The 24,481-nt window shown below is 49.1% G+C and overlaps 2 protein-coding genes across 6 annotated transcripts in view; one reads left to right on the top strand and one right to left on the bottom strand.

The window, feature by feature from the left end:
• The window catches only part of LOC6584673 (death-associated protein kinase related), a 75,046-nt gene extending 67,560 nt beyond the window's left edge, over positions 1-7,486 (top strand). For all 5 annotated transcript variants that reach the window (XM_032732075.2, XM_032732077.2, XM_044006942.1 and 2 more), the window contains 4 exons: positions 2,500-2,712; positions 4,760-4,935; positions 5,008-5,326; positions 5,410-7,486. In XM_032732075.2, the coding sequence (XP_032587966.1) occupies positions 2,500-2,712; positions 4,760-4,935; positions 5,008-5,326; positions 5,410-6,697 (1,996 nt within the window). In that variant the 3' untranslated portion in view covers positions 6,698-7,486. The remainder of the gene's footprint in view (positions 1-2,499; positions 2,713-4,759; positions 4,936-5,007; positions 5,327-5,409) is intronic.
• A 1,611-nt stretch (positions 7,487-9,097) lies between these two features.
• On the bottom strand, positions 9,098-23,983 carry LOC6584670 (cubilin homolog). The gene is made up of 11 exons (XM_002010278.4): positions 23,819-23,983; positions 23,443-23,742; positions 22,633-22,816; positions 21,747-22,532; positions 20,140-20,907; positions 17,586-20,075; positions 17,352-17,514; positions 15,586-16,680; positions 10,905-15,514; positions 9,459-10,137; positions 9,098-9,399 (listed from the first exon to the last, which is right to left on the bottom strand). The coding sequence occupies exons 1-11, from the start codon at positions 23,899-23,901 to the stop codon at positions 9,152-9,154; spliced, it is 11,406 nt and encodes a 3,801-aa protein (XP_002010314.4). The 5' UTR covers positions 23,902-23,983; the 3' UTR covers positions 9,098-9,151.
• Between the last annotated feature and the right edge of the window lie 498 nt (positions 23,984-24,481).

The raw sequence follows: 24,481 nt of genomic DNA, 5'->3' as shown, positions 1-24,481 counted from the left end.
AAAAAAAGCAACAGCTACAGAAGCAGAAGCCGACAGAGGGACAGAAACAGAAACAGACATGGATCGATTTAGAGCTGATGGCTCGCAAATCTCTAATCGCGAATCTCGCCCGGATCGATCGCTGCCGCTGCCAAAGCTGACCATATTAGAAGCAGCTCGTTATACAAATTCACACTTGACCAAAAGCCCCAGCAAACACACGCGCGGCACCGTGGAATCGACTGCAAAATATATGAGCAAAAAATATTGCACGAAATTGAGAGACTAAACAGAAATGAACTATATGAATTATAATATAATTATATATAATTAAATTTTAACTGTCATAGCTATGTACTTTGCTTCTTCTCACAATTAGATCAACTATTGAAGAGAAAAAACCTTAATTCCTCTTATTTATTGCTTTTCGGTGATATTTTAATTAAACATTTTTTGGGTTTCATTTCAATAAGAAACTTTAAAACTTAAAGATACAAAAGTTGATAACGAGCAAGCTTTATAAAGGCTTATCTTGGGTCTGTAATCCTTATATATATTTACTTATTTAAAGATACAATGACAAAAACTAGAGTCAAATTTAGCTAAACTACAAATTTAATTGTATTGCTTACAAAAGTACAGAATATTATTAGAATATTATCACCAACTCGGTGGGATATATACATATATCCAAAGAAAACAAAAAAAAAATGATTCAGGGTACAAAGTTATGCTCAAAATACAGGAAAATTTGTTTGTCAAAATAATTATGCCCACTAGTGTATATAAATTTATGCAGTATATTTTATATGCGTTCCACGGTGCAACTGTAGCTTATTGCCAGATTTAATGAAGCATTCAAAAGAGAAAAAAGGGCAATACGCGTGGGAGTGGCCGGCTACGACAGCAACGACAATGACCAACCATGAACTCTCTCACACACACACACACACACACACATGCAGATGAACGCACACAAACACACATATGTGTGTACACATCTATGCTAGCCCATTAGCCCGATTGCGCCCTGCGACAAGGTTTTCTAGACTAACCTTTAAAGTTCACTGGCCAGCAGTCGCTGGACAGTTGCTGTTGTTGTTGTTGCTGCTGTTGTTGTTGTTGCTGTTAAGAACTGTCTTGCGCCTACGCCACATCTTCAGTTAACGCAGTTCAGCTGCGTCATCTGCCAACAGCATCGACCTGGGCCTTATGTAACAGCAACAGCAGCAGCAACAGCCACGCAGCCCGAAAGACCTTGCCCAATTAGCCGCATGAAAAATATTGTAATTAAATAAGTTGCAAAGAAAGACAGAGGAAGCACACAGAACGTAGCAGGAGCAGGAGATTTGTGAATGCACCTGCAAGTGGCGGGGCAATGTTGACAAGGCCTTGGCAACATGTTGCCAAAGGCAGATGCAAAATGTTGCTGGCGCTAATTGAATAGATGATGAGGAGTTGGGCCTGTTGCAGTTGCAGTTCCTTGTTGCATGTTGCATGCACATCTGCGTTGCGTGGCAAGCACGAAATATATTTCACTTTAATGACCACAACACAGCCCGTTGCACGTTGTCCTCAAGCGGCGACACATTTGACAATTTGTGAATGTGGCTAGCAGCAGGCAGAGGACAGAAGGGGGAAAGGGGAAAGGGGAAAGGGGAAGGTAGAAGACAGAAGGCAGAGCAGCCGTCAGAAGTCAGCTATCAATGTGACACTCTCTCTCTCCCTCCCTCTCTCTCTCTCTGTCTCTCTCCCTGTCTCTCTGTGAGGAGCGGTGCATGCAACAATTAGAAACCAGTCCGCGTTAAGGCGACGACAGCAGCACTCTGGCAATACCCTCACCTCTAGCCGGGCTTATCAGTTGATTGGAAAACTGAGCTATGCCAAAACGTAAAGCTAAAGCGATTCATTTAGAATAGAAAACTTGCATTTAACGAACTTGAGAACTTCTCACCAAACATTGTCGAAAGTTTGTTGTAGTGAAGTTGTGACAGAGTCTTATTGGAATTTGCTGATGCTCAAGTCTAGTTGGAGTGGATGGACGGTTGCGTGATGCAACTGCAACTGCAGCTGGAGCTGGGGCTGAGCCAACTACTTACTGACTTATTTGGTATGCCAGATTTGTCGCTGCTGCTGCTGCTGCTGTTGTTGTTGTTAGTATTTACCGGAAGCGCAATTGCTTCATTATGGCACGTACTTTGTCAAAGGCGTTTCGTTGACGCGACTTTGACGTCGTCAGAGCCTCCTCGTGGCCAGCCAAGCTCTGCTCGCATCCAGCGTTGGCTTGTCATTCCGCTCTTGGCTGAGTGGTTGACTCATGTTGGGATGTCTCATGGCTGTTGTTGTTGTTGTTGTCGTTGCAGTTGGCCAACAATTGGGCAGTCTTTATGAATGAAACTATGGGCGCATGTGGGCTGCAGATTGCAACTGATCCGGTTTGCTAGCCAAAATCTAATTGAGAAAAAAAATAAAAACAAAAACTGAAACTAATCCGTTCTCGTTTCTCTCGTTTCATTGCAGGGGCAAATTTGCGGCAGTTCGTCGGGCGATACACAAGAATTCCGGTTCGCAATTCGCTGCCAAATTCCTAAAGCGACGCCGACGCGCCCAAAGCAGCGACAAGGAGATCAAGCACGAGATCGCCGTCCTGATGCTCTGCAAGGGCGAGGACAACATCGTCAACCTGAACGCTGTGCACGAGACGCGCTCCGACACGGCGCTGCTGCTGGAGCTGTAAGTATCCCATGACTAACCAAGTACAGACTGACTAAAAACAGACTAACTAAATAAATCTGAAACTCTAATGAAATACCCTTTGGGGGTTACTGCTACTATTACTACTGCTACTACTACTATTAACTGCTAGTACTACTGCTACTGCTACTACTATTAATAATGCTATTACTACTACTAGTAGTGTTACTACTATTGCTATTGCTACTAATATTACTACTGCTATTACTGCTATTAACTGATAGTACTACTACTACTACTACTACTATTAGTAATGCTACTACTACTATTGGTAGTATTATTACCATTGCTACTGCTACTACTACTTTTACTATTGCTAGTACTACTACTACTACTATTAGTAGTGTTACTACTACTATTAGTAACTATCACTACTGCTACTATTAATAATGCTACTACTACTATTAGTAGTGTTACTACTATTGCTATTGCTACTAATATTACTACTGCTATTAACTGATAGTACTATTACTACTATTACTACTACTATTAGTAATGCTACTACTACTATTGGTAGTATTATATAAGTAGTGTTACTACTATTGCTACTGCTACGGCTACTGCTATTACTACTGCTACTACTACTATTAACTGCTAGTACTACTACTACTATTAACTGCTAGTACTACTGCTACTACTACTATTAACTGCTAGTACTACTACTACTATTCGTAATGCTACTACTACTATTAGTAGTGTTACCACTATTGCTACTGCTACTGCTGTTACTACTACTATTACTACTGCTACTGCTTTTACTACTACTATTACTACTACTGAATGCTTCTGAATGTTAGAGTCACAGCAGAGCTCATATTAACTAGCTTAAACTGATTGATTGATTGATTGATTGAGCAAATTAAAGCACCAGCTTCGACATTCAATTTGTTATTATGAAATGACATTTTTTTTTATTATTATATTTTTATTATTTATTTAATAATTCTTTATTTAGGTGAAGAGAATAAGAATAATAATTTTGAGAAAATAATTTTTTTTTAAATTAATTCAATTGAAAAAATAAAAAATAATAAAAGTAAAATAATATATCAATTTTAGTTTGAAATACTAATGTTACGAGCTTAAGTGTTGCAACAATTCATTTGGTATTTAGAGAGGAGAGAGTAGACAGAAATACAGACGAACATTGCAGACAAAGAGAAACAAATATGGAAACTGTCAAACACAGTTGATTTGCTAGTTAAATTCGAAAACTCTAGAAAAATCATGTGGGGAAATCACATGCAATGGAAATGCACAAAGATCACAACTGGGGCCAAGGCATCGTTTCATTCAGAGTGTTTAAAGAGAGAGTATATTGGATTCATGCATTGCCCACCTGGAAGTGCTTACATTAAGACCCCACCAGAGCTTAGAACAACCTATAAAGTGCTAAGACTTCAGATTGTTAAGTTTTCAAGACAAGTTTATCAGATCAGTCGGAGTTCAACCTCTACATGAATAGATTTGTCCCATAGGGGGCAAGAAAGTGACGATTTTATTTTGTAGACAAAAAAATGATCTGAACTGATTTACACTTACAAAAATTGTAATTTATAATTTAATCAAAATATATGCATCCGTCATTGATTGTTTAAATTCTTTGTAGAATCAACCCAAAGGGAATATAATAATATTGTATAAACACATGTGTCTGGAATCAAAGTTATTCGTAATGGGAAGACTTGAACAGGATTGCAATTGCGTAGGATTCAGGGCGTAGCAATTTTGCCTAGATTAGCTTAGAAGCCTTTTATAGAATTACAATCCACTTACGCTAACAAAGCCCAAGAAAAAAACGACTTTACGTCGTTATACCCAGAAGAGGCCTTTCATATCCATTGGTATGGGGAGTATGGCAAAACTGGACTAACGCAATAAGCAGACACCTTATAACCTTATTTTTATTGTACTTTTTAAATATTTGTAATAAATAGTACTAAATATTGTAAGCAATTCATAATCTTTTACTATATATATAGCGAATATCTGATATATATATTTATCTACTTTGATTTCGTTCCAGGGCCACTGGCGGCGAGCTGCAAACGATATTGGACAACGAGGAGTGCCTCAGCGAGGCGCAGGCGCGCCATTGCATGCGCGAAACGCTCAAGGCTTTGAAGTTCTTGCATGATCGCTCCATAGCCCACTTGGATCTGAAGCCGCAGAATATTCTGCTGACTGGCGAGCGTATTGAGGGTGAGTTGGAGCATAGCGAATTGCCGTAATGCCTTGAGCTTGGATTGATTAACTCGCTCAACTCTCTTACAGACGGCCTCAAGCTGTGCGACTTCGGCATCTCGCGCGTCGTCTGCGAGGGCATCAATGTGCGCGAGATGGCCGGCACTCCGGACTATGTAGCACCGGAGGTGCTGCAGTACGAGCCATTGTCGCTGCTGACGGACATCTGGTCGGTGGGCGTGTTGGCCTACGTGCTGCTCTCGGGCTTCTCGCCCTTTGGCGGCGATACCAAGCAGGAGACCTTCCTCAATATCTCACAGTGCGCCCTGACCTTTCCCGACAATCTCTTCGGCGGCGTCTCCCAGGCGGCAATTGATTTCATACGTCGCGCATTGCGAATTAAGCCAAAGTGAGTACGATTTGAGTTTAATTCTTTGTGCTGAACTTACTCTCTCTCTCTCTCTCTCTCTTTCCCTCTCTTTCGTTTTGTAGCGATCGCATGAATGCCGCTGGCTGCCTGGAGCACGTCTGGCTAAAGGACGAATGCTCCTTGAATAGGCAAATCTACTTGCAGGCACAGCACGATGCCGACTTTGTGCAGGATGATGAGGATGAGGATGAGGACGATGATGATGAGGACGAGGAGGAGGAGGATGATGAAGGCGTTGAAAATGTTTCACAGCAACAGCAGCAACAGCAACAGCAACAAAACGGCACAACAGCAGCAGCAACAGCAGCAGCAACAACTGTTGGCACTGCAACAGGAAGCAACAAGGCGACGCACAATGGGCACAGAGCACACGGCAGCTCGAAGATACCAATCGCCACCAGCCACAAGCTGAGCCCCAGCACAGAGACTACAACGGCCATACACACACTGCCCCAGGCGCTGACCATGTCGCTGGCGACAACAAATGCAACGAAGCCCACACAGATTGTGACACCGACGCGACGCGCCTCGGACTCGGACAAGGAGAACACCTACACGGCGACGTTTGTGAAGAAGCCGATGGCCAGCACGGCCACCATACAGATCGGCAGCAATGGACTGGAGGAGACGACAGTGATTGCCACGCTGGCGCTGTTCCCGGATGCGCCGACCACGCCCAAAGTCATACGCAAGACACCCGCCACGGAGGCCAGCTCGGCGACGTCGGTCAAGGCCTTGGTCAAGAAGTTTCAGCTGGACGAGCTCGAGGCGCACAACAACAGCAGCTCCAATGGCAATCTGGCGTCCACAGTAACGCAGCTGCAGCTGCAGCAGCCCCGCAAGTGCTCAGTGCCCAGCATTGCGATGCCACCGACCAGCAACAGCAACAGCAATACCAACAGCAGCAGCAGCAATATGCGTCGCAGTGTTAGCGGCAGCAGCAGCAGCAACAGTTGCAACGGCCCAGTCATCTGCAACAATGTGCGACGTGCCTCAGAGCCACTGACCGCTGTGCACAAGAAGCAACACAGCAGCAGCAGCAGTAGCAGCAGCTGTAGCAGCCCCAACTCAATTTCCAACAGCAACAGTAATACCAACAGCAGCAACAGCAGCAGCAGCAGCAGCAACAATCCCAGTGGCAACAGCAGCAGCAGCGGCAGCGCAGGTGGCAGCAGCTCGACGCTGCTGTTGAATGGACGGATGCCAACGACAGCGACTGCGGCGGCACATCATTTGCATCGCCATCATATGCACCATCATCATCATCATCATCATGCGGTGATCGCCGCCAAGAATGCCGCTGCTGCCGCCACCAACAACCTGAGCTTGGACCAGGGCATCATCTGTTAGCTAAGGGCCGAACGTGTGCGCCGCAATGCCAAAAGTTTCTTTCACCGCTTCCTTTGCTGCATGTAGCAGTGCCTGAACGTGTAGGCGTGGTCGGCGCCCTAGCTGCCGCATGCCCGCCTCCGAGCAGATCAATCAGGAGACGGACGGGGGCCAGGGGAGTTCAGGGAGCCAAGGGATCCAAACTGACCCAAGGGAGCAGTTGCCTGCCAATTGCCAAAATTGTCGACGTCTACGCGTGTCTTGCGGGAAGTTTTGTTTGATTTTGAGTTTCTTAGTTAATGTTATTAGCCTCTAGTTGATCTAAATAAAAGAAGAATAAGCCACACACACATACACACACACACACATATACACCTACACACACATACACTCAACTCACCATGCCCCCGCCACCCCCCACTAACCCAGCCGATTTCCCAAGTTAACTCCCAATATATTGTTAAGTTGATCTGGAATTATATAAACATAAATCTACATAATGATAATAAGAATAATATATACATATATATATATATATATATACAAACATATATAAAGATCTAGATAGATAAGTTCACATGCGTATGTAGATGAATATCGAGTATTTCGTAAGATGAGTGGCCGTTGTCTTTGGCATTGTGTCGGGGCGCAGATGAATGTGGAGCGAGACGGCGATAGCGAACGAGAGGTGAATAGGAAATGGGAGCCAGAGCGAGAGGGAGCTAGGGTAAAGGCTGCAACGTATTGGCCAAATTGCGAATTGCAGTTATCTAAAAGAAATATGTATACATACATATATATATATATATATATATATATATAAAAAGGAAATAAAAAATTTATTTGAGACATATCAATCGTTGTGTTGTGCGTGTGAGTGTGTGAGTGTGAGTGTGAGCGTTTGTGCGTATGCGGGCGTCTGTGTGTGTGTTAAGATCGTTAGGCCACGTTTAACATGTTTCAACGAATTCAATTCTGTCAATTTTGGAAACGTCTGCATAGCATCAATTATACAAATTCCATAAAAGGAAAATAAAAAGAAAAAGAAAAAGAAACGCAACAATATTTGTTGGTTTGTGAACAACAAAAATTATCTAAATGTCTGTTTATCTTTGGAGTTGCAAATCGTCTATACATACATACATACATACATATATACAATGTTGAGCGCCATTTGGCAATTGTTTGTTACATAGTTCAGCATAATACATACGTACATATACATATTACATTGTAACCAAATGTATACATTAAACAGATTTTTGCATTAAGCACATGCATATATGAATATAGGAATATGAATATGTAGTTGGAGTTGGAGTTGCAGTTGAAATTGAAGTTGAAGTTGAAGTTAGAGTTACAATTGGAGTTGTTCGCATTTGGTAGTGAAAAAGAAAAACAAAACAAAATTGATGAATTGATTGTTCAAGAGTTATGCATATACATAAAATATACATTATACATACATACATGTTATCAGCTAAAAAAAAAAAAAGGGAGAAGAGATGCGAATCGATTCGAATTGTTATCTATGTGCGTGTTCATTACATAAATGTCGTCGATATGCCCCAAAACAAAACAAAAGAAAACAAAGAAACACACTTATGCTTAAATATGCAAATTTGTTCTTTATATATGATGAAAAGTATTTAAAATTAAGTTTTGATTTTTTTGATCGATTTCAATAATTTTGCTACCCTCTCTCGCTCCCACCTATAGCTTCTCTGCAAGTTTTTTTTTTTTCTTGATATGATATGATATTTATCGTGTTTTTAGTTGCAAACTTTGAACCCAATCGGTTTTTTCTTCTTTGTACATAAAATATTTAGGCAAAAATTTCTATTATTAATAATTTTTTTTTTTTTTTTAAATTTCATTTCGCATAAAGTCGAGCAAGCGTTAAGTATGCATTGTATTTATTAGGCAAAGTCTTTGTGAGTGGTCAGTTGATTGTTAAGCTGAATAAATAATTTATAATATTTGCGAGTAACTGAGCGCCCTTTTCTTAATTTTGATTACAATTAAACGATAATTTCTTATTTAAACAATCTTACAACATATTACTTTTCCTCCTTCTTCTTCTTCGTTTACTGTGTATTGATAGTTAAATAAATGCAAAGAGCGCAGAAAAAAATGGAAGAGAAACTGAGAAGTAATGAAAGAGAAAGAAACAATTTCCGTGAACTGTGCGTTTTATTTTATAGTAATATTTTATAATTTCATATTTTTTTTTTTTGTGTTTAGATAAAAGAAGAAGATGAAAAGAAGAAACAATAACAAAAAAAAAAAAAAAAAAAAAAAAACCCAAGCAAAGATGAAAATTCTATTATTATATATTATACATAGTAATTATTTTATAGATAACTAATTTAAAATGTATTCAATAAAATTTAAAAAACAAAATAAGTTGGCGAAATGTTATTGGATATAAATGTGTATAATTGTAATTGGTTTCAGTATGGATTTATATATCCCCTATTCAAGCATATAGCTGGGTATCTCGTAATTATCGTAGACGCCCGAGAATTTGATCACCCAGCCGATGCCGTCGTAGTTGACCGACTTGTGGAAGCGCACAAAGAGCTGGCTGCGCTTGCTCAAGTAGATGCGGGGCTGGTCCTCGCCGCAGAAGCGTCGCATCTCCTGCAATTCGTTGCGCTCGTTCTGCTCCTGGATCACAAGGTAGTCCGTATGGCAGGTGGCCTTCGAGCCAAGGTTGAAAACTGAAAGTATAGATGTGTTAGATATATACCAGATATATACGGTTGACAATTTCATTTACATTCAAAGTGGAGCAGGACTCGCGTGTTGCTCGGCACACGAACACTCCAGCGGCAGTCGGAGTTGTTGCGCACATTCTGCGGGTAGAAGGGATTGGCGAAGATGCCCTCGGTGTTGTACAGCTGGCCACCGCAGCCGGGTCCGTCGGCGACGGGTGACGCAATGTATGTCAAGTCGAAGCTGTTGAAGTAGCTGCCCGTCTTGAAGTGTAGCCGCAGCTCATTTGTCGACGTGAACAGGCTCTTGCCTGGATTCATGTAGGAGCACACGCGCTGCAGCGACTTGTTGCTGACCTTGTCAAAGATTTCGATATTCTCCACATTGCAGTCGGACGAGCCGAACCCCACCTCGGCGTAGTAAAGGCTAAGTGTGTAATTAGCCGGTGCCAAGATTTCAGCATCGCAGTCCAAGCTCTCCGATATCTTGACACGGCCCTGCAGGCCGCCATAGCTGAATTTGCAGGTGGCGTCCGGCACAATGCGAATGTGAAAGCCGGGCCGGGTAACGGATCCATTGCTACGGAACTTCACGTACACTTGCTTGGAATTTGGATAGTAATCATCCGGCAAGCCATTGCCGCAATAGACGTGCTCCAAGCTAAATTCGTTATACAAACGGGACGATTTTCGTCCGTTGAAGATCACCATATCGCCATAGCCCTGCTCCACAAGTTGCGCATCCTGTATGGAATTGAGGTAGAGGAAATTAATTCAATTCTCATTATGAAATCTAATGCACTTTCAATAAGATCAATTGAACAACCAATTAAGGATCAAACACTATTACGTCACTAAAAGATGTAAATGTATATACATATACATATATGGGTCAATCCTAGTGGATCCTCGTAGCCTAGTGGAAATCGATAAAATTCGGACATTTGCAAGCTCTAGCTCTATAGGTGTAGGAGATATAATTAAATAACTAGCTTTCGATAAGGTTTTTAATCGATAATAAAATATCGGGAGTAGTTATCGATATAAAAAGAAAAACTTTATATGCGCGTGATACACACGGACCTAGGAAAAAAATTTCAATGTCTCTAACTCTTATATCTTCTGAGATCGACGCGTTCATACATACGGACAGACGGACGGACGGACAGACAGACGGGGACAGGGCCAAATCGACTCATCTCGTCTCCCTGATCAAGAATAAATATACTTTGTGGGGTCTGCCACGCCTCCTTCTGCCTGTTACATACTTTTAACAAAACCATTATACCCTGATTTCCCATTTTCAATGGGTTCAGGGTATAAAAAGAAAATGCACATATCGCTATCTATAACTGTTGACAGGAACTTTAGGCTGTAAGTCTTTGGCAAAATACTTAAGAGGATATCAAATAGAGTACAGATTGCTCTTCAATCCATATACGACTCTAGTAGTTACTCTTGAAACAACTCTGCGACTTCTGCTTGAGCTGCTGGGAAACTTAAGTGCTTACCTCCGAGCTGTAGATTTTGATAAAGTCCGCATCGCAGCTGCCGGTCGCATTGGGCGCCTCCAGATCGAGACTGATGAACTTGAGATGCAGCGATGTCTCGCTCTCGATCTTCCAAAGACAGAAGACGTTGTTGTCGTAGTTGCCGTGATCATTCACCGGGGATCGCAGATCGTAGGGCTGCTTGCCATCAAGCTTAATCAGTGAGCTGCCGCACTGCAGCGGCTTGGCCGTAACAATCACCTCGAAGCCGGTGTCTGTGACCTTTGAGTCGGTGACGAACCGCATGAAGAGCACGTGGCGCGATGAGGTTAGCGTCGGTGGCAAGTTCTGGCCACAGAATTTGCCGATCTCATCGGCGAACGGTCCGGCGCCATCGCGCAACTCCAAAAAGTCACCGGTACAGTCCTTAGTCTCCTCCACGTGAAAGCTGCGGAACTCGACGCTGATCTGAAAGCCGGAATCCGCCCGGAACTTAAAGCTGCAGTCCAGATCGTTTGCATAGGAGCCGACAAACTTGTTGAACGTGTAGCTCGCATTGCTCTCGCCCAGATAGATGCTCTCATCACAGTTGGGCATGACGCGCACCAGCGCCCGGAAGCCGACCGACGGATCCCGATCATCGGAGTAGCTGTGTATGAGCGCCCGGCTGGTGGGTATATGCAGGATGGGCAGCTCGTCGGTCAGGCGTCCGCAGAAGCGCGCCATGCGCTGCTTCTCGTCCGGCACGGGGCTGGAGAAGACCTCGACGCCATCGTAGCTGCACAGCTGATTGCCGTCCTCAAAGTCGAGCAGCTCGAATTTGACGGTGAACTTGTGGCCCTCCGGCGCCGTCAGATTCCAGTAGCAGTCGCTGTTGTGCGGCATCATGTTGTCCTGATGCTGTCGCACGGACTCCACCATTTGCGTTGAGCTTACAACGCCGCCGCACAGATTCGTCGAGTACTCCAGCTTGAAGCCACGCCCGCTGAACGAGCTGTCCGAGCGAAACACGAAGCTAATGGACCTCGCCGCCCGATACGCATACTGATTCTTGTGCCCGCAGATGACCACCTCCTGCTGCCGATCCGCAGCGTCGCGCGTCGTCACCGTCACATTGTCGAACATGCAAACACTCATGGGCGAGCGCTCCAGGTCGAAGTCCAGCAGGCTCACCAGCACGCCGACTGCATTCGAGTCGCGTGGCTTGATTGTGTAGTTGCAATAGAGATTCTTGGCATAGCCCTTCGGATAGCCGGGACTGATGATCTCCTGCGGCTCGGGGCCGGCGAGGAGGTCGCCGCCGCAGATGCGCTCAAATAGCGCACTGAAGCCATCGCCCGTTATGTCGCCATCGGAGCGAAAGATTAGCCGCATCGCTGGGCCCGTCGACTCAATGATCTTGGGCGGATCGCGACCGCATAGGTTGGCCAAATCCGTCCAGTTGCCAGTCGACGATGGTTGGCTGCTGTTGCGCTCCTGGACACGCAAATAGTCCTTGGCGCAGTTGGCGCTGTCCTCGATGTAGAAGCGTCCCTGGAACGAGAGCGCAATATGGAAGCCCGGATCGGCCTCGATTTCCCAGATGCACTCCACATTGTTCTTGTACTGCTCGCTGAAGTCGATAATGCGATACGGATAGGTCAAGCGGCCACCGCAGCCGCTGCCGTATTTGACGGTCACATTGAAGCTGGAGTTGCGATTGGCATTGGCCGGCGGCTCAAGATGGTATTCGATGAATAGGCCACGTTCCACCACCAAATTGACGGCCGTCGCCTGATTGCAGTAGCGGCCCATAACGGGCGAGTTCTGATCGGGTCCACTGTACAGGATGAGGTAGTGCAGCTTGCAATCGCCCTCGAGATTGACGCTCACGAACACCTCCAGCTGGACGTCCTGGGGCGAAAGCGGCTCCTCGATCGTCTGATCCGGCCCGACGGCCCAGGCACAGTTGATAGTCTGCTCGCCGGCCAGATGGCTGGGCTGGCTGATGGTCACATTGTCGCTCAGCTCTAGGGGCACAATGCCACCGCAGCGCTGCAGGCTGTAAGCCAGCTCGAGCAGCTTCATGTTGTTGCGTCGATTGCCGGAGACGGTCATCACAACCGGAAAGGGCAGGCGTACGCTGGGCACCGTCTCATTGGCCTGGCTGGCCTGGCCGCTCGGACAGAGCAGCAGCGGCAGCAGCGGCTCAGCCTCGTCGGGCCGTGTCAGCTTGAGGGGCGTCATGACGCGGCATATGTGGGTGTTGGGCATGAAGGTGCTGTTGAAGCGCTGCACCTGCAGCAGCAGCGTGCTGTTCTCGGGCGGTCGCAGCTCGTAGCTGCAGTAGACCACGCTGCTGTCGTTCTCCCTGCTGAAGAGCAGGACGCTGCTGACGGAGAAGTCGAAGCGGGAGTGGCATTCGCTCTGGCCGAAGGCGCTGAAACGCAGCTTGAAGCCGCGATGCTGACTAAAGGGCAGCAGGAAGCTGTCGATGCCCATCGTGTTGTCCGTGGAGATGACCTCGGCGGGCGGATTGTTGGAGTACCGTCCGATGATCGACTGTATTCTGTGATCGTTGGAGAAGGTGATGCGGCCACGGAAGGTGCTGTGCGTGTTGTTCGCGGTGGCGCCATTGTCAAAGTCCAGTACTTCCACCTTGACGCGCCGCCCCTTCGGCACCTGGATGCGCCAGGCGCAATGCGTTGGCACCCGGACACCGGACGGATAGTTCGGCGTCTGCAGCACACCCTGCACCGCGTGGATGGTCTCACCGCAGCGAGCCCCGATCGCGCTATAGCGCAGCTGGAAGCTCTGATCGCTGCCCAATTGGCCGCTGGGCATGCGCAGGCGTATCACAATTTTGTTCGTCTCGACCAGGAAGTGTCGACTGGTAGTGCCGCAAATCGTCAGTCGATCGCTAATGGTATCGCCGAACGGCTCGATCTCCTCCAGCTCCAAATGCGTGTCATCCGTGCAGTTGCCGGAGTCTATTGCCAGCGGCAGATGCATCATCTCGAACCGCAGATCGATTGTGCTGCCCTTTTCCACTTCGATGGTGTAGACGCATTCCTTGAGCTTCTTCGGCTGCAGATGCAGCTGCAGCTGCTCCGCACTGGGCGAGTGAATCAGCCCACTGGCGCTGTAGTAGCTGCCGCCGCAGTCGGCCAGCTTGATCAGCGCTTGGAAGCCCGGCCGCGGCTCCAGCACGCTCGTATAGAACTTTATGCGCAGCTCGCTGCCCGATGAGTAGACAATATCCGGCTTACGGTTGCCGCAGTACCGGCCGAGCTGAGGCATTAGCTCGGTGCTGCCATCGTTCAGCTGCACAAACTCCCGGTCGCACCCGTCATCCTCCTCACTGCTGTTCCCGTTCCCATTCCCATTCCCATTGCTGCTCGGCGTCAGATCAAAGTTGCCAACGAACTGCACAGCGATGCGATGGTGAGACGGTGCACTGATGCGCCACACGCACTCCGAGTGCGGGTTCGGCAAATTGGGATAGTTGGGTGAGCTGATGAGGCGTTCGCTATTGTTGCCGGGACCCTCCTCGAGGAGAATGTGGCCGGAGCAGGCGTGGCCCAGCTCCTCGTACCGGAAGGCGGCACGGAAATACGGCGATAGCTTCTTCTGGAACTTGATGTATGCCCGGTTGGAGCTGGTCTCCAGCACATCGGTAATATTGCTCTCACAGTACTTGCCACGGCCGAGGAACGGCGAGTCCTCCGCATAGCCATTGCGCACCACAATGAAATTGGCACAGCTGTCCAGCTCAACGACGCTGTTCCGGGTTCTCAGCTGCGACTCGAGGAAGGTGATCCGGATGCGTTTGCCCTGACGCACGCGTATCGTCCAGACGCACTCCAGGGGATACACCAGAATGTTGGACACCAGCTCCGTGATGTTGACCGTGCCCTGTGGGGCAGTCAGCTCCGAGCCGCACATGGTGCGAAGCACGCTCGCAAAACCCGTCCTATTCACGCTCGCATCGGTGACAAACTCCAGGCGCAAGTACGGCTGGCCGTGAAACACTAGCTTCTCCGTAATGTTCGGCTGTTTGCATATCTTCGTCAGCTCCGTCCAGTCCTGCATGTCGCTGCTGCTGGACACAATCAAATAGTCGGCATAGCAATCGTTCGAGAACTGCTCAAAGTCAACGACCATCAGCTGCACGGCCGCATGTGTGGCCGGATTGCTGGGCACCAGGGTCCACACGCAATGCAAGTTGTGGGCATAGCCGAACGGATAGCCGGGCGAGTTGAACGCAATGACCGACCGATTGAGCGAGACCAACTGCTGGCCACACTGGCGAGCCTGCAGCTCGGCGGTGCGATTCGAGGCCAGTGCCTCCTTGGACAGGCGCTCCCAGCTGAACTGGAACGGGCCCCGTGTGGCCGTCACGTAGAGCACGTTGGTGCTAGAGATTAGTGGCTTATATGCCGGCACCGCCAGCTGGGCACCGATGTCCGTGTAGCCGTCGTAGAAGCGAACGTGCTGCTGGTCCACATCGCGCAAGTGCTTCAGATTGACCAAGACCACGTAGTCCGTGTCAACGGTGATGCGCCAGCTGTACGGCTCATTGCTCTCGAACTTGTCTGGATAGTGGGGGGATTCCACTTCACCCTCTGTACCATTGAGTTCATTGTGTTGCTCTGCAAAGGTGGTTCACGGCCGTTAGAGAAAGAGAGGCACAGAGAGCGGGGTGTAGGGTCTAACGACTTACCATAGTTATAGCTGGCCATGAAACCCTCGCCGACAACATCGTCGTTGCTCTTGAACTTGATCCAAATGCTGCCCTTGGAGTGAACCGTCGGCGGCACCTGGTTGCCACAGTAGACACCAATGAGAGCACCGCGCGGCGACTCTTCACGCAGTTCCAGGTAGTCGTTGTTGCAGCCCTCGGACTGCTCCAGATCGAGCGACTCAATTGTCAGAGTCTGCGAGTTGCCAGCACTGGCCTCCACTACCCATTCGCACTCAATGTTCACCGGATAGCTGTCGGGGTAATAGGGCGAGGTGAAGCGCCCAGAGAGTCCATTGTAGATACTTCCGCACGTGGTGTCCATGTTCATGTAGTGGCCCTCGAACTCGGCGACCAGGGCCAGGGGCACACTTATTGTGAGAGCATGGCCCCGCGAGATGATCGCCGGCGGATGGGAGCGACAGAACTGCTGGCGCGGCCGGCCTGTAGCCGCGGTGCCCTCATAGATCTTGACACCGTCCGCCTGACAGTCGCCCTCCTTCGGATAGAGGGCCGAGGCGTCGCTGTGCAGCTGGATGTGGGTGGGCGTGAACATGATGTGCCTGCTGGGATCGGCTGCCTGCAGCACCCAGACGCAGGTCTCGTTGCGTGCCACCTGGTGCGTCAAGGTCATGTACTGAAAGTCTGACTCATCGATGACCAGCTTCTGGCCGCAGGATTCGCGATAGGTTATCTGAAAGCCTCCGCTCTGCACTGAGTCGTCTGTGACGAAGCGCACGGTGGCTCGATTCGTGGCGGACTCGTTTCGCTTCGGATTCACCACGTCGCCTGCTCGGCCACAGAGCTTAAATATCTGATTGGCCTCGCTTTCGTCGAGAGTATCGCTGTCCATATCAATGTTGGAAATCACACTGGTCCCGCTCATATCGTAAGCAACCACATAGTCCCAGCCGCACTCGAAGCCCGACTCTAGGTCAATATTGTCGATGGTGAACTGGATCGTGTGATGCGGCGTCACCTCCACCTGCCACTCGCATTCGCTGTTCCGCGGATAAGGCTTCGGATAGTTCGGCGACTGAATGATGCCGCTCTTAGTCGACAGTCTGCCACCGCAGGCTGAAAAAGTGAATTGGATCACACATTAGATAACTGATCTGACTCTAGTTCATTCATAGGTATAGTCTAGCCTAGTCTAGCTAGTGACTCAAAAGTGATTCCTGATACTCATTCACAGTCAAAACATTTACCAGCTCCATTTTTCGATTTGCCACTACCCCAAGTGGTATATATACTACACAGTCTTGTGGCAAATCAAGAGAGAGTCCTGCGGTCATAACTATAAAACGCATTCAGTTTTTCCCGATATAGTAGATATAGTCGTCTTATGTATATCTTTGATCTTGGGCTGTGTGTATTCCGAATTTCAAGTCTTTTGAATAAGTAGGAATCACCATATAGTCACAAGCGATTTATCGAAACTTGCTGACAAGCCGAGGAGTAAATAATCCTATTTACCACAGCCCTAGCGGGAAAATCTTACCACAATCATATGAGGTCCAACATGCTTATGGCTAACATTCATACAGGCAGACAGACAAACGAATGGATTCCACCAAAACCCAATGTCCTGGTCCTAGCATGAGCTAGGATATAAATAAATTTTGAACATATTGCGGCTTGTACTAGCCGAGCATTAAATAACAATCAATCAATCATTCAATCAGACAGACAAACATCAGTTTAAATGAGATCAGTTGATGCCAAATCCAGGCAGCATCTTGACTTACGACTCTTTATAACTTTATAGTCTGCCTTGAAGCCGATTCCGTTGTGGGAACTGTCGGTGATGAGGCGGACGTGCAGCTTGTGTCCGGCACTGGTGTAGATCAGTTTGGGCTTACGGCCACAGTGTTTGTTATGGACGTTGACATCACGGAAGCTATTCGATATCTATGGGAAAGGGACAGAAGTTGATCAATGACAAATCATGTAGATGATGCTGAGATATGTAGGTGACAGACCACTAGGGCATCCTTGGTACAGTTGACGCTCTCCTCAATGTCCATGTCCAGGATAGTCAGCTCGATGACCTGGCCGGGAGTTGCGTGTATCAGCCAATAGCATTCGACATCATTGGGGTACACCTGCGGATGCTTGGGCGACCGGAATGTTCCCTTCTCGCCACGCAGCTCCTGGACACAGCCGTCGACGCGATACTCCAGCCGAAAGTTGATGCTGCTCGTGTTGTGGACAATTGTCAGGTTGTCGGCCTTGGCGCTGTACGCGATCAGACCCAGCACAGGCACCACGCTGGCGCCATCGATCAGATAGACGCCACCGTCGGCGTCGGTGGGCAGCCGGTTCTCGCGATGATCGAAGTGTGAGAATTCCAGCCGTATCTGATTGCCCCGAGGCGGTCGCAGCTGCCAGCTGCAGTTGATGGCGCCCTCGAAGAAGGCCTCGCCATAGTTGATGCTCTCGATGACGCCCTGGGTAGTGTTCACAATATTCTGGCAGACGGTGCTGTAGGACAGCCGAAAGCCCCGATCTGCATTACTGATGTCCGAGTGGAAGACGATAACCGCCTCATTATCATCGACATGCAGCACGCGGCTATTTTCATCCGGGCTGCTGCACAGCACAAAGTGCGGGTGATCCAAGAGCCGACTGTTGCTGCCGCCGCTGTAGATGCGCAAATAGTCGTAGCCGCAATCATCGAGAGTCTCCATCTCCAGGTCCTCAATCACTATCTGCAAGCTGGAGCCGGAATGAACGCGCAGCTGCCACTCGCACTGAGCGTTGTGCGGATACGTGCTGGGGTAATTGGGCGAGGTGATGACACCTTCATTGCCAATCAGCCGGCCGCCACAGCCGTTGGCAAAGACGTGCCACGAGAGCCGGAATCCACGGGCGCTGTCCACGTCATCCGTGTGGAAATGCAAATAGAGGTCATGCGTAAAGCTGGGTATGCGGCGCGGTATGCTCGTGCCGCAGTAACGTCCGATGAGGGCGGAGCTGTTGCTGCGACCGTTGCGCACCTCCAGCCAATCGCCGCTGCAGTTGCGCGTGGCCGTCAGCTCGAACATGTCGAACTGCAGCTCCATCTGGCTGCCGATGGGCGAGGTCAGCTGCCAGATGCAGTCGAGTCCGTTGGTGTAGTTGAGCGGATACTCCGGGGAATTGAGCATGCCATTGGAGGCGTGTATGTGACCGCCGCAGCTGTTGCGCTCGACGAACCGGTACGACAGCTCGAAGCCATTGGCCACATCGCTAAAGTCCGACACAAACTTGATCGTGAGGAGGCGAGCGTGGCTTAAGAGATCCTGCGGCACTTTCGTATCACAATAGCGAGCTATCGCATTTGTTGCCTTCCCCTCGCCAGCACTTAGGCCATCGTAGATCTCCACGTAGTCGTAATTGCAGTCCGGCGTGCCCTCCAGCTGAAAGCTGAGCCAGTGCAGCAGTATGGCCTTGTTCGGTGGCGCCATGATGATCCAGTAGCAGGTCAACTCATTTCTATAGTTGCCAAGCGCATCTACCGGCAAACGTATGTTCTGGCCCTCCTTGGTGTGCACGCCCCCGCACCGGTCGCTCTCCACGGGCACGGCGCGATAGTCGAAGCGGAAGCCGCGACCCATGCTGCTGGGCTGCGTCTGGAGATGCAGTATCAGCATATTGGTCTGACTGACGTAGTCCTCGGCGGGCAACCCCTGGCCACAGTAGGGCCCCAGGATGGCGCGATTGAGGCCGTCGTTGATGGTCAAGGATGTGCCGCCAATGCATTCGCCAGTCTCAACGGCCTCGTCCGAGTCGCCCTCTGGGGACATTTCAGTCATTCTGTCCGACAGCTGAAAGTCCACACGCTTGAGCGTAATAACCGTATTGGGCTCAGTCAGTATCTTGTATGTGCAGAAGCGTGTGCTACTAGTCAAGTTGGGGTAGCCCGGCGATGTGATCGTCCCGCTGGCCGCATCGTAGGTGCGTGAGCAGTCCATGTGGTAGTGCAGCTCGAAACGATCGACAGTTGTGCTGGCCGTGTTGGCTGTGTAGAACTTGATGCGTATGCGATTGTAGAGCGAGTGGAAGCTGGGCGGCAGCGCAGCAGCACCGCCACAATGTTTGCTTTGAAGTACGGTTACGGCAGTCGTCCCCTCACTCGAGCTAGGCGTGACGTCATACAGCTCAATGCATGAGTCCACTGCTAGCTGAAAGATGTTGAAGTCCAAGCTGATGGACTCACCCAGTGCCAGGCGAATGTCGTAGTCGCACGAGATGGCGCCCGTACCGAGCTCATAGTTGGGCGACTGTATGGTGCCCTGCTTGCTGGTATAGACCCCACCGCAGCCCGGCAGCCGCTCTTCGGCGGAGTAGTGCAGCTGAAATCCCAAGTCGGTGCCAATCTCATCCGAATGGAAGCGAATGATGGCCTCATGGGTGGGCAGCAACAGCGGAGCCGGTCGCTCACGACTGCAAAACTTGTACAGCTCCTGGCCAGAGATGGCGTCGCTTATCTGAAAAACAAAGCCATTAAGGAACATGGTCAAGGCTCAAGGCTCCCTCCCAATCGATGCCTACCGAGACAAAGTCAAAGTTGCAGGTGTCGTGATCCTCCAGCTGCAGGCTGAAGAACGTCAGCTTGATTCGTTTGTTGCTCGGCGCCACCAGATGCCACTGGCAGTCGCGATTGCGTGGGTAGTTGCCGGGCGAGCCCGGCGAGGCGAGGGTACCGTGCGTCTCGAACTCAAACAGGCCGCCACACCGCGGCTCCATGGACTGCCAGGTGAGATCGAAGCCGGCGCGAGCCGTCGAGTTGTCGGAGCGGAACCACAAGTAGAGCTGGTTGCTGGACGAGATGATGTTGCCGCCGTGCGGCTTGTGATTGCCGCAATAGCGTCCGATGACCTGGGCTGCCGCAGAGCGGCCATCGTTGATCTGCAGCCAATCGAAGCGGCATTCCGTCGAGTCCTCTATGTCAAAGCTCTGGAATGTCACGTTCAGCACCAGCGACTCGTTCGTCCGAATCACCCAGGCGCATTGCGAGTTGTGCTCGTAGCTGTCGCCTCCCGGCGGATAACGGAGCCGTCCCGTCATTCCGGTCAGCATCGCATTGCAGCTGCTGAACCGCACATCGCATAGTCGACCCCGATAGCCCGGCTGGCACTGGCAAACAAAGCCGCCGCCGCCGCCTCCTCCCGTCGAGGGCGTTGAGCTGCAGCGTCCGTTGTTCTTGCAGGGTTGCGAAGTGCACGCATCGGGCAGCGGATCACAGCGCGGCCCATGGAAGCCGCGCGGGCAAATGCACGTATAGTTCGAGGGGCCAGCATCCATGCAAACGCCTCCATTCTGCAATACACAAGAAATAACTCAATTATCGCTTAGCTGGATTAGCCCTCCCCGATTGCAAGGGACCCTTCTGGTCCCTCAATCAGTCGGACAGCAAGTCATCAGCAGGGGTTGCCCCTAGCACTCCAGGCCCAGGCTATAAGATATATCGGATATATCTACGGGCCGTGGAAAAAAAAGACTAGTGTTTTACCATTACATAAAAATAAAACGTGTAGTGCAGAGTTGACGCCCTATATTGATTGTTAATACCGAGGGGCTATTGATCCTACCGAAGCGTTGTTGATCCTACCTCTGCAACTGTTATATGGTTACCCCTTTTATCAGTGTTGGACTTTCCTACAAATATGGCAAATCCTATCAATGAGACAGTTTATATACCCTTTTCCTATTTGCCACGGTTCCATATATACCAATATATAGCAGCTCCAGGATTCTAGCTCCAAGTAAAACGAAAAACAGACCTACCTATATTAAACTCTACCAAGAAATACACCAGACATTTAAGCTGCTTGGATGTTGATCTGGAAATGATCTTCCTACAAGAGTGAGACAGATACGGTCGTCGAGTGTCAAGTGCCTCACTCGATTGTATAATTTTTGAGTGACGGTGTGCTGTACTCCACTATATCATTCAGAGCTCTACGGCGAGGGTTAAGTCGAATATGAATATTCCAAGCTGACAATATCTAGCCGGACGAGTAATTGACAATCGATCAGCCAGACGGAGAGACGCTTAACCCAAACCAATATACCCCTTTCGCTTAATATGAAATAAAGCTAGTTCCTTTCCGAATCAGAGTGATTGGATTGGATAAAGTAGAGAGCTGAACGCTTACCATGCAGGGCAAATCATTGCAGTTTTTGTTGGTGCCGCGGATGCAGCCCGTCTCGCCGTAGCCGCTGCCCACCATGCCGGCGGGACAGCTGCACATGATGGTATTTGAGATCTCGGAGCAGATGGCCGCCGGATGGCAGAGCGAGTTGCGCTGCGAGCAGCTGGTGTAGACAATGATGTTGCCATTCCCGTTGCCATTCCCGTTTCCGTTCCCGTTCCCGTTGCTGTTGCTGTTGCTGTTGCGCTGGCAGGTGCGTCCGTCGCCCGTCCAGCCGACGGGACACTCGCCGCAGTGGCTGGAGCCGTAGCTGTTGATGCACTCGACACGCGGGCTGAGGCTGCAGCCGCCGTTGTTCGTCTCGCACTCGTTGATGTCGCGGCAGCTGACGCCGTTGCCGGTCAGGCCGGGCGCGCACGGGGCACAGGTGAAGCTGCCGGGCAAATTGATGCACTTGGTGGAGCAGGGCGTATGCGCGGCCGCCGTACACTCGTCAATGTCCTCGGTGCACGTGGGCGTCAGTCCGTTGCTGCGCCAGCCAGCCTCGCACAGACAGCGATAGCCCGTCGCATCGCTGCTGGGCACGCAGCTGCCATGCCCGCACAGCTCCCAGCTGCTCGCCGCCGAGCAGTCCGTCTTCCGCTGGCTGCAGTGCATCCCGTGCCAGCCGGGCGCGCACATGCAGCTGAACGAGCCAAACTGATTCACGCACTGCCCTCCGTTCTGGCAGCCCAGGTCGGTGCCCTCCAGCAACGCGCACTCGTTTACATCCCGCTCGCACCGGCTGCCCTGTGATGGATAGAGAGACAGAGAGAGAGAGAGAGAGAGGGAGTGATAGTGTAAGGCTATCGACACACACGCCCCCCAAATACGCCCCCGGGTGAATTACCTCGAAGGCGGCCACGCACAGGCAACGGTATCCATTGTAGGTATTGAAGCAGGAGCCGCCGTTCTCGCACGGATTGCTGTGGCAGCTGTCCAGCTCGACCTTCGTCTTCAGCCGCTGCACCTTGTTCTCCACGACGCGCAGTCGCGAGTGCAGACGTCGCAACAGCAGATTGCTAGCCCGGGTCCTGCATATAATACATAGAAGAGCCAATCAATCCATCTGGAGCTTATCAAGTCGACCTACATCATTCGATTATCATCATGGAACATCCCTGGTACGGGCTATGCAGATCGAACGTAAGAGAGATCTATACACAATAGGCACGATGATATCGATCGAAGGGCTAGTATATATCTATTACCCACCTACATAATCATATTACATAGATACTATCTCGATCTACATATATATATCGCTCATATATTTTATAAATCTTCATAGGTATCTGGGGTATCCCAGATGCATCATTCATACATCGATCGCACCATGTTTCGTACATCCAATGCAAATCCGTTCTACAGTAATCATTACATCAATGTCCCTACCTTTTCTTGCTAATCTTCTATAATCTAATAATTTACATACCAATTATCACGTGTGTAAACATTCATAAAACTTCCCTCAATGTGTTATGCCATTATTTAATAATTTACATGGCAATTATCAGAAGTAATACAATAAATAATTTACATAAAGAGCGGATTAACGATGGGATACTGCCCACATCTGAGTTAGAGCTTCCCACTTACATCACAAAAAAAATTCCTTTGATGGTTCCACATACACTCCACATTTAACCATTGAGCTTACCTATTTTGAACCTGACTCAACCGGGCGTTGAGCCCATTGGGACCAAGGGCTTGGGCTCTGAACCCCGTTAGCTGATCGGCAAGATCGCGCAGATCGACAATGTCATCGACGCCGTTCCACTCGTCCTTGGCAGCGCCGCTTGTGGGTCGCTTCTTGCTGCCGCCGATGGGCATCAGGAGATCGAGCACATCGTATTCCTCATTGATCACCAGGCGGGAGCTGCCGCTCAGTCGGAAGCTGATGTTGCGATTGGCGCCCGACTCGAATATCAGATTGCCATCCTTGCTGATGATCTTGGGCCTACAAAATGGACCCAAAATTGAAAGCCGTAAGCCGTCAGCCGTCAGCCGAACGCGTACGAATTGCCTCTACTTACGAATTGACAAAGCCTTCCACGCAGCAGATCAGCAGGAGGATGAGTAGGGGCCGCAACCGGTTGCGTGCTCTACGGCTACACATGGTTCATATTCCGAAATGCAGTTTCGAAACAAAAATCTATTATGAATAGGAATTGAAACAGTTTCGCAGACGTTCACTTGGCTCAGCTCTCGATCGAGCTCTGTCGGTGTCGCCGCACGCCGTCCGCGACGTCAACTGCGGGGCGTTACCGCGACGCCACATGCTGCACGATTGAACGGTATACGCCCACCACTTGCCGCATTCCGATAGTCCGCCAATGGTCAAGTAATACGACTAGAGTGAACACCCTTCATTATTTTTTTCTTTGCTTAAAAGGTACACATTTATTTCAGAGCAACTCTCTGCGGAAGCTAATAATATCTGGAGGAGGGACACAGACATAGACATATAGACATACAGATAGGTACATATTTATATATATATGCACATTGTTGGTTCGTGGATATACACACTAGTTATATATATATATATATTTGGATATTATAATATACGTTTTGCCTGGCTAAAAGTGCTTGATGTCGACTTCTATCGTATGCTCTTTACCCGAAAATAATATTCATGTTAGGCTTAATTAAATTCCATTTCAGATAATCGAGTTAAATGCTTATACAAAAATACA

Source organism: Drosophila mojavensis, unplaced genomic scaffold, assembly GCF_018153725.1.
Source record: "Drosophila mojavensis isolate 15081-1352.22 unplaced genomic scaffold, ASM1815372v1 contig_136, whole genome shotgun sequence".
NCBI lineage: Eukaryota > Metazoa > Arthropoda > Insecta > Diptera > Drosophilidae > Drosophila > Drosophila mojavensis.
This window is presented reverse-complemented; position numbering and strand designations above follow the sequence as displayed.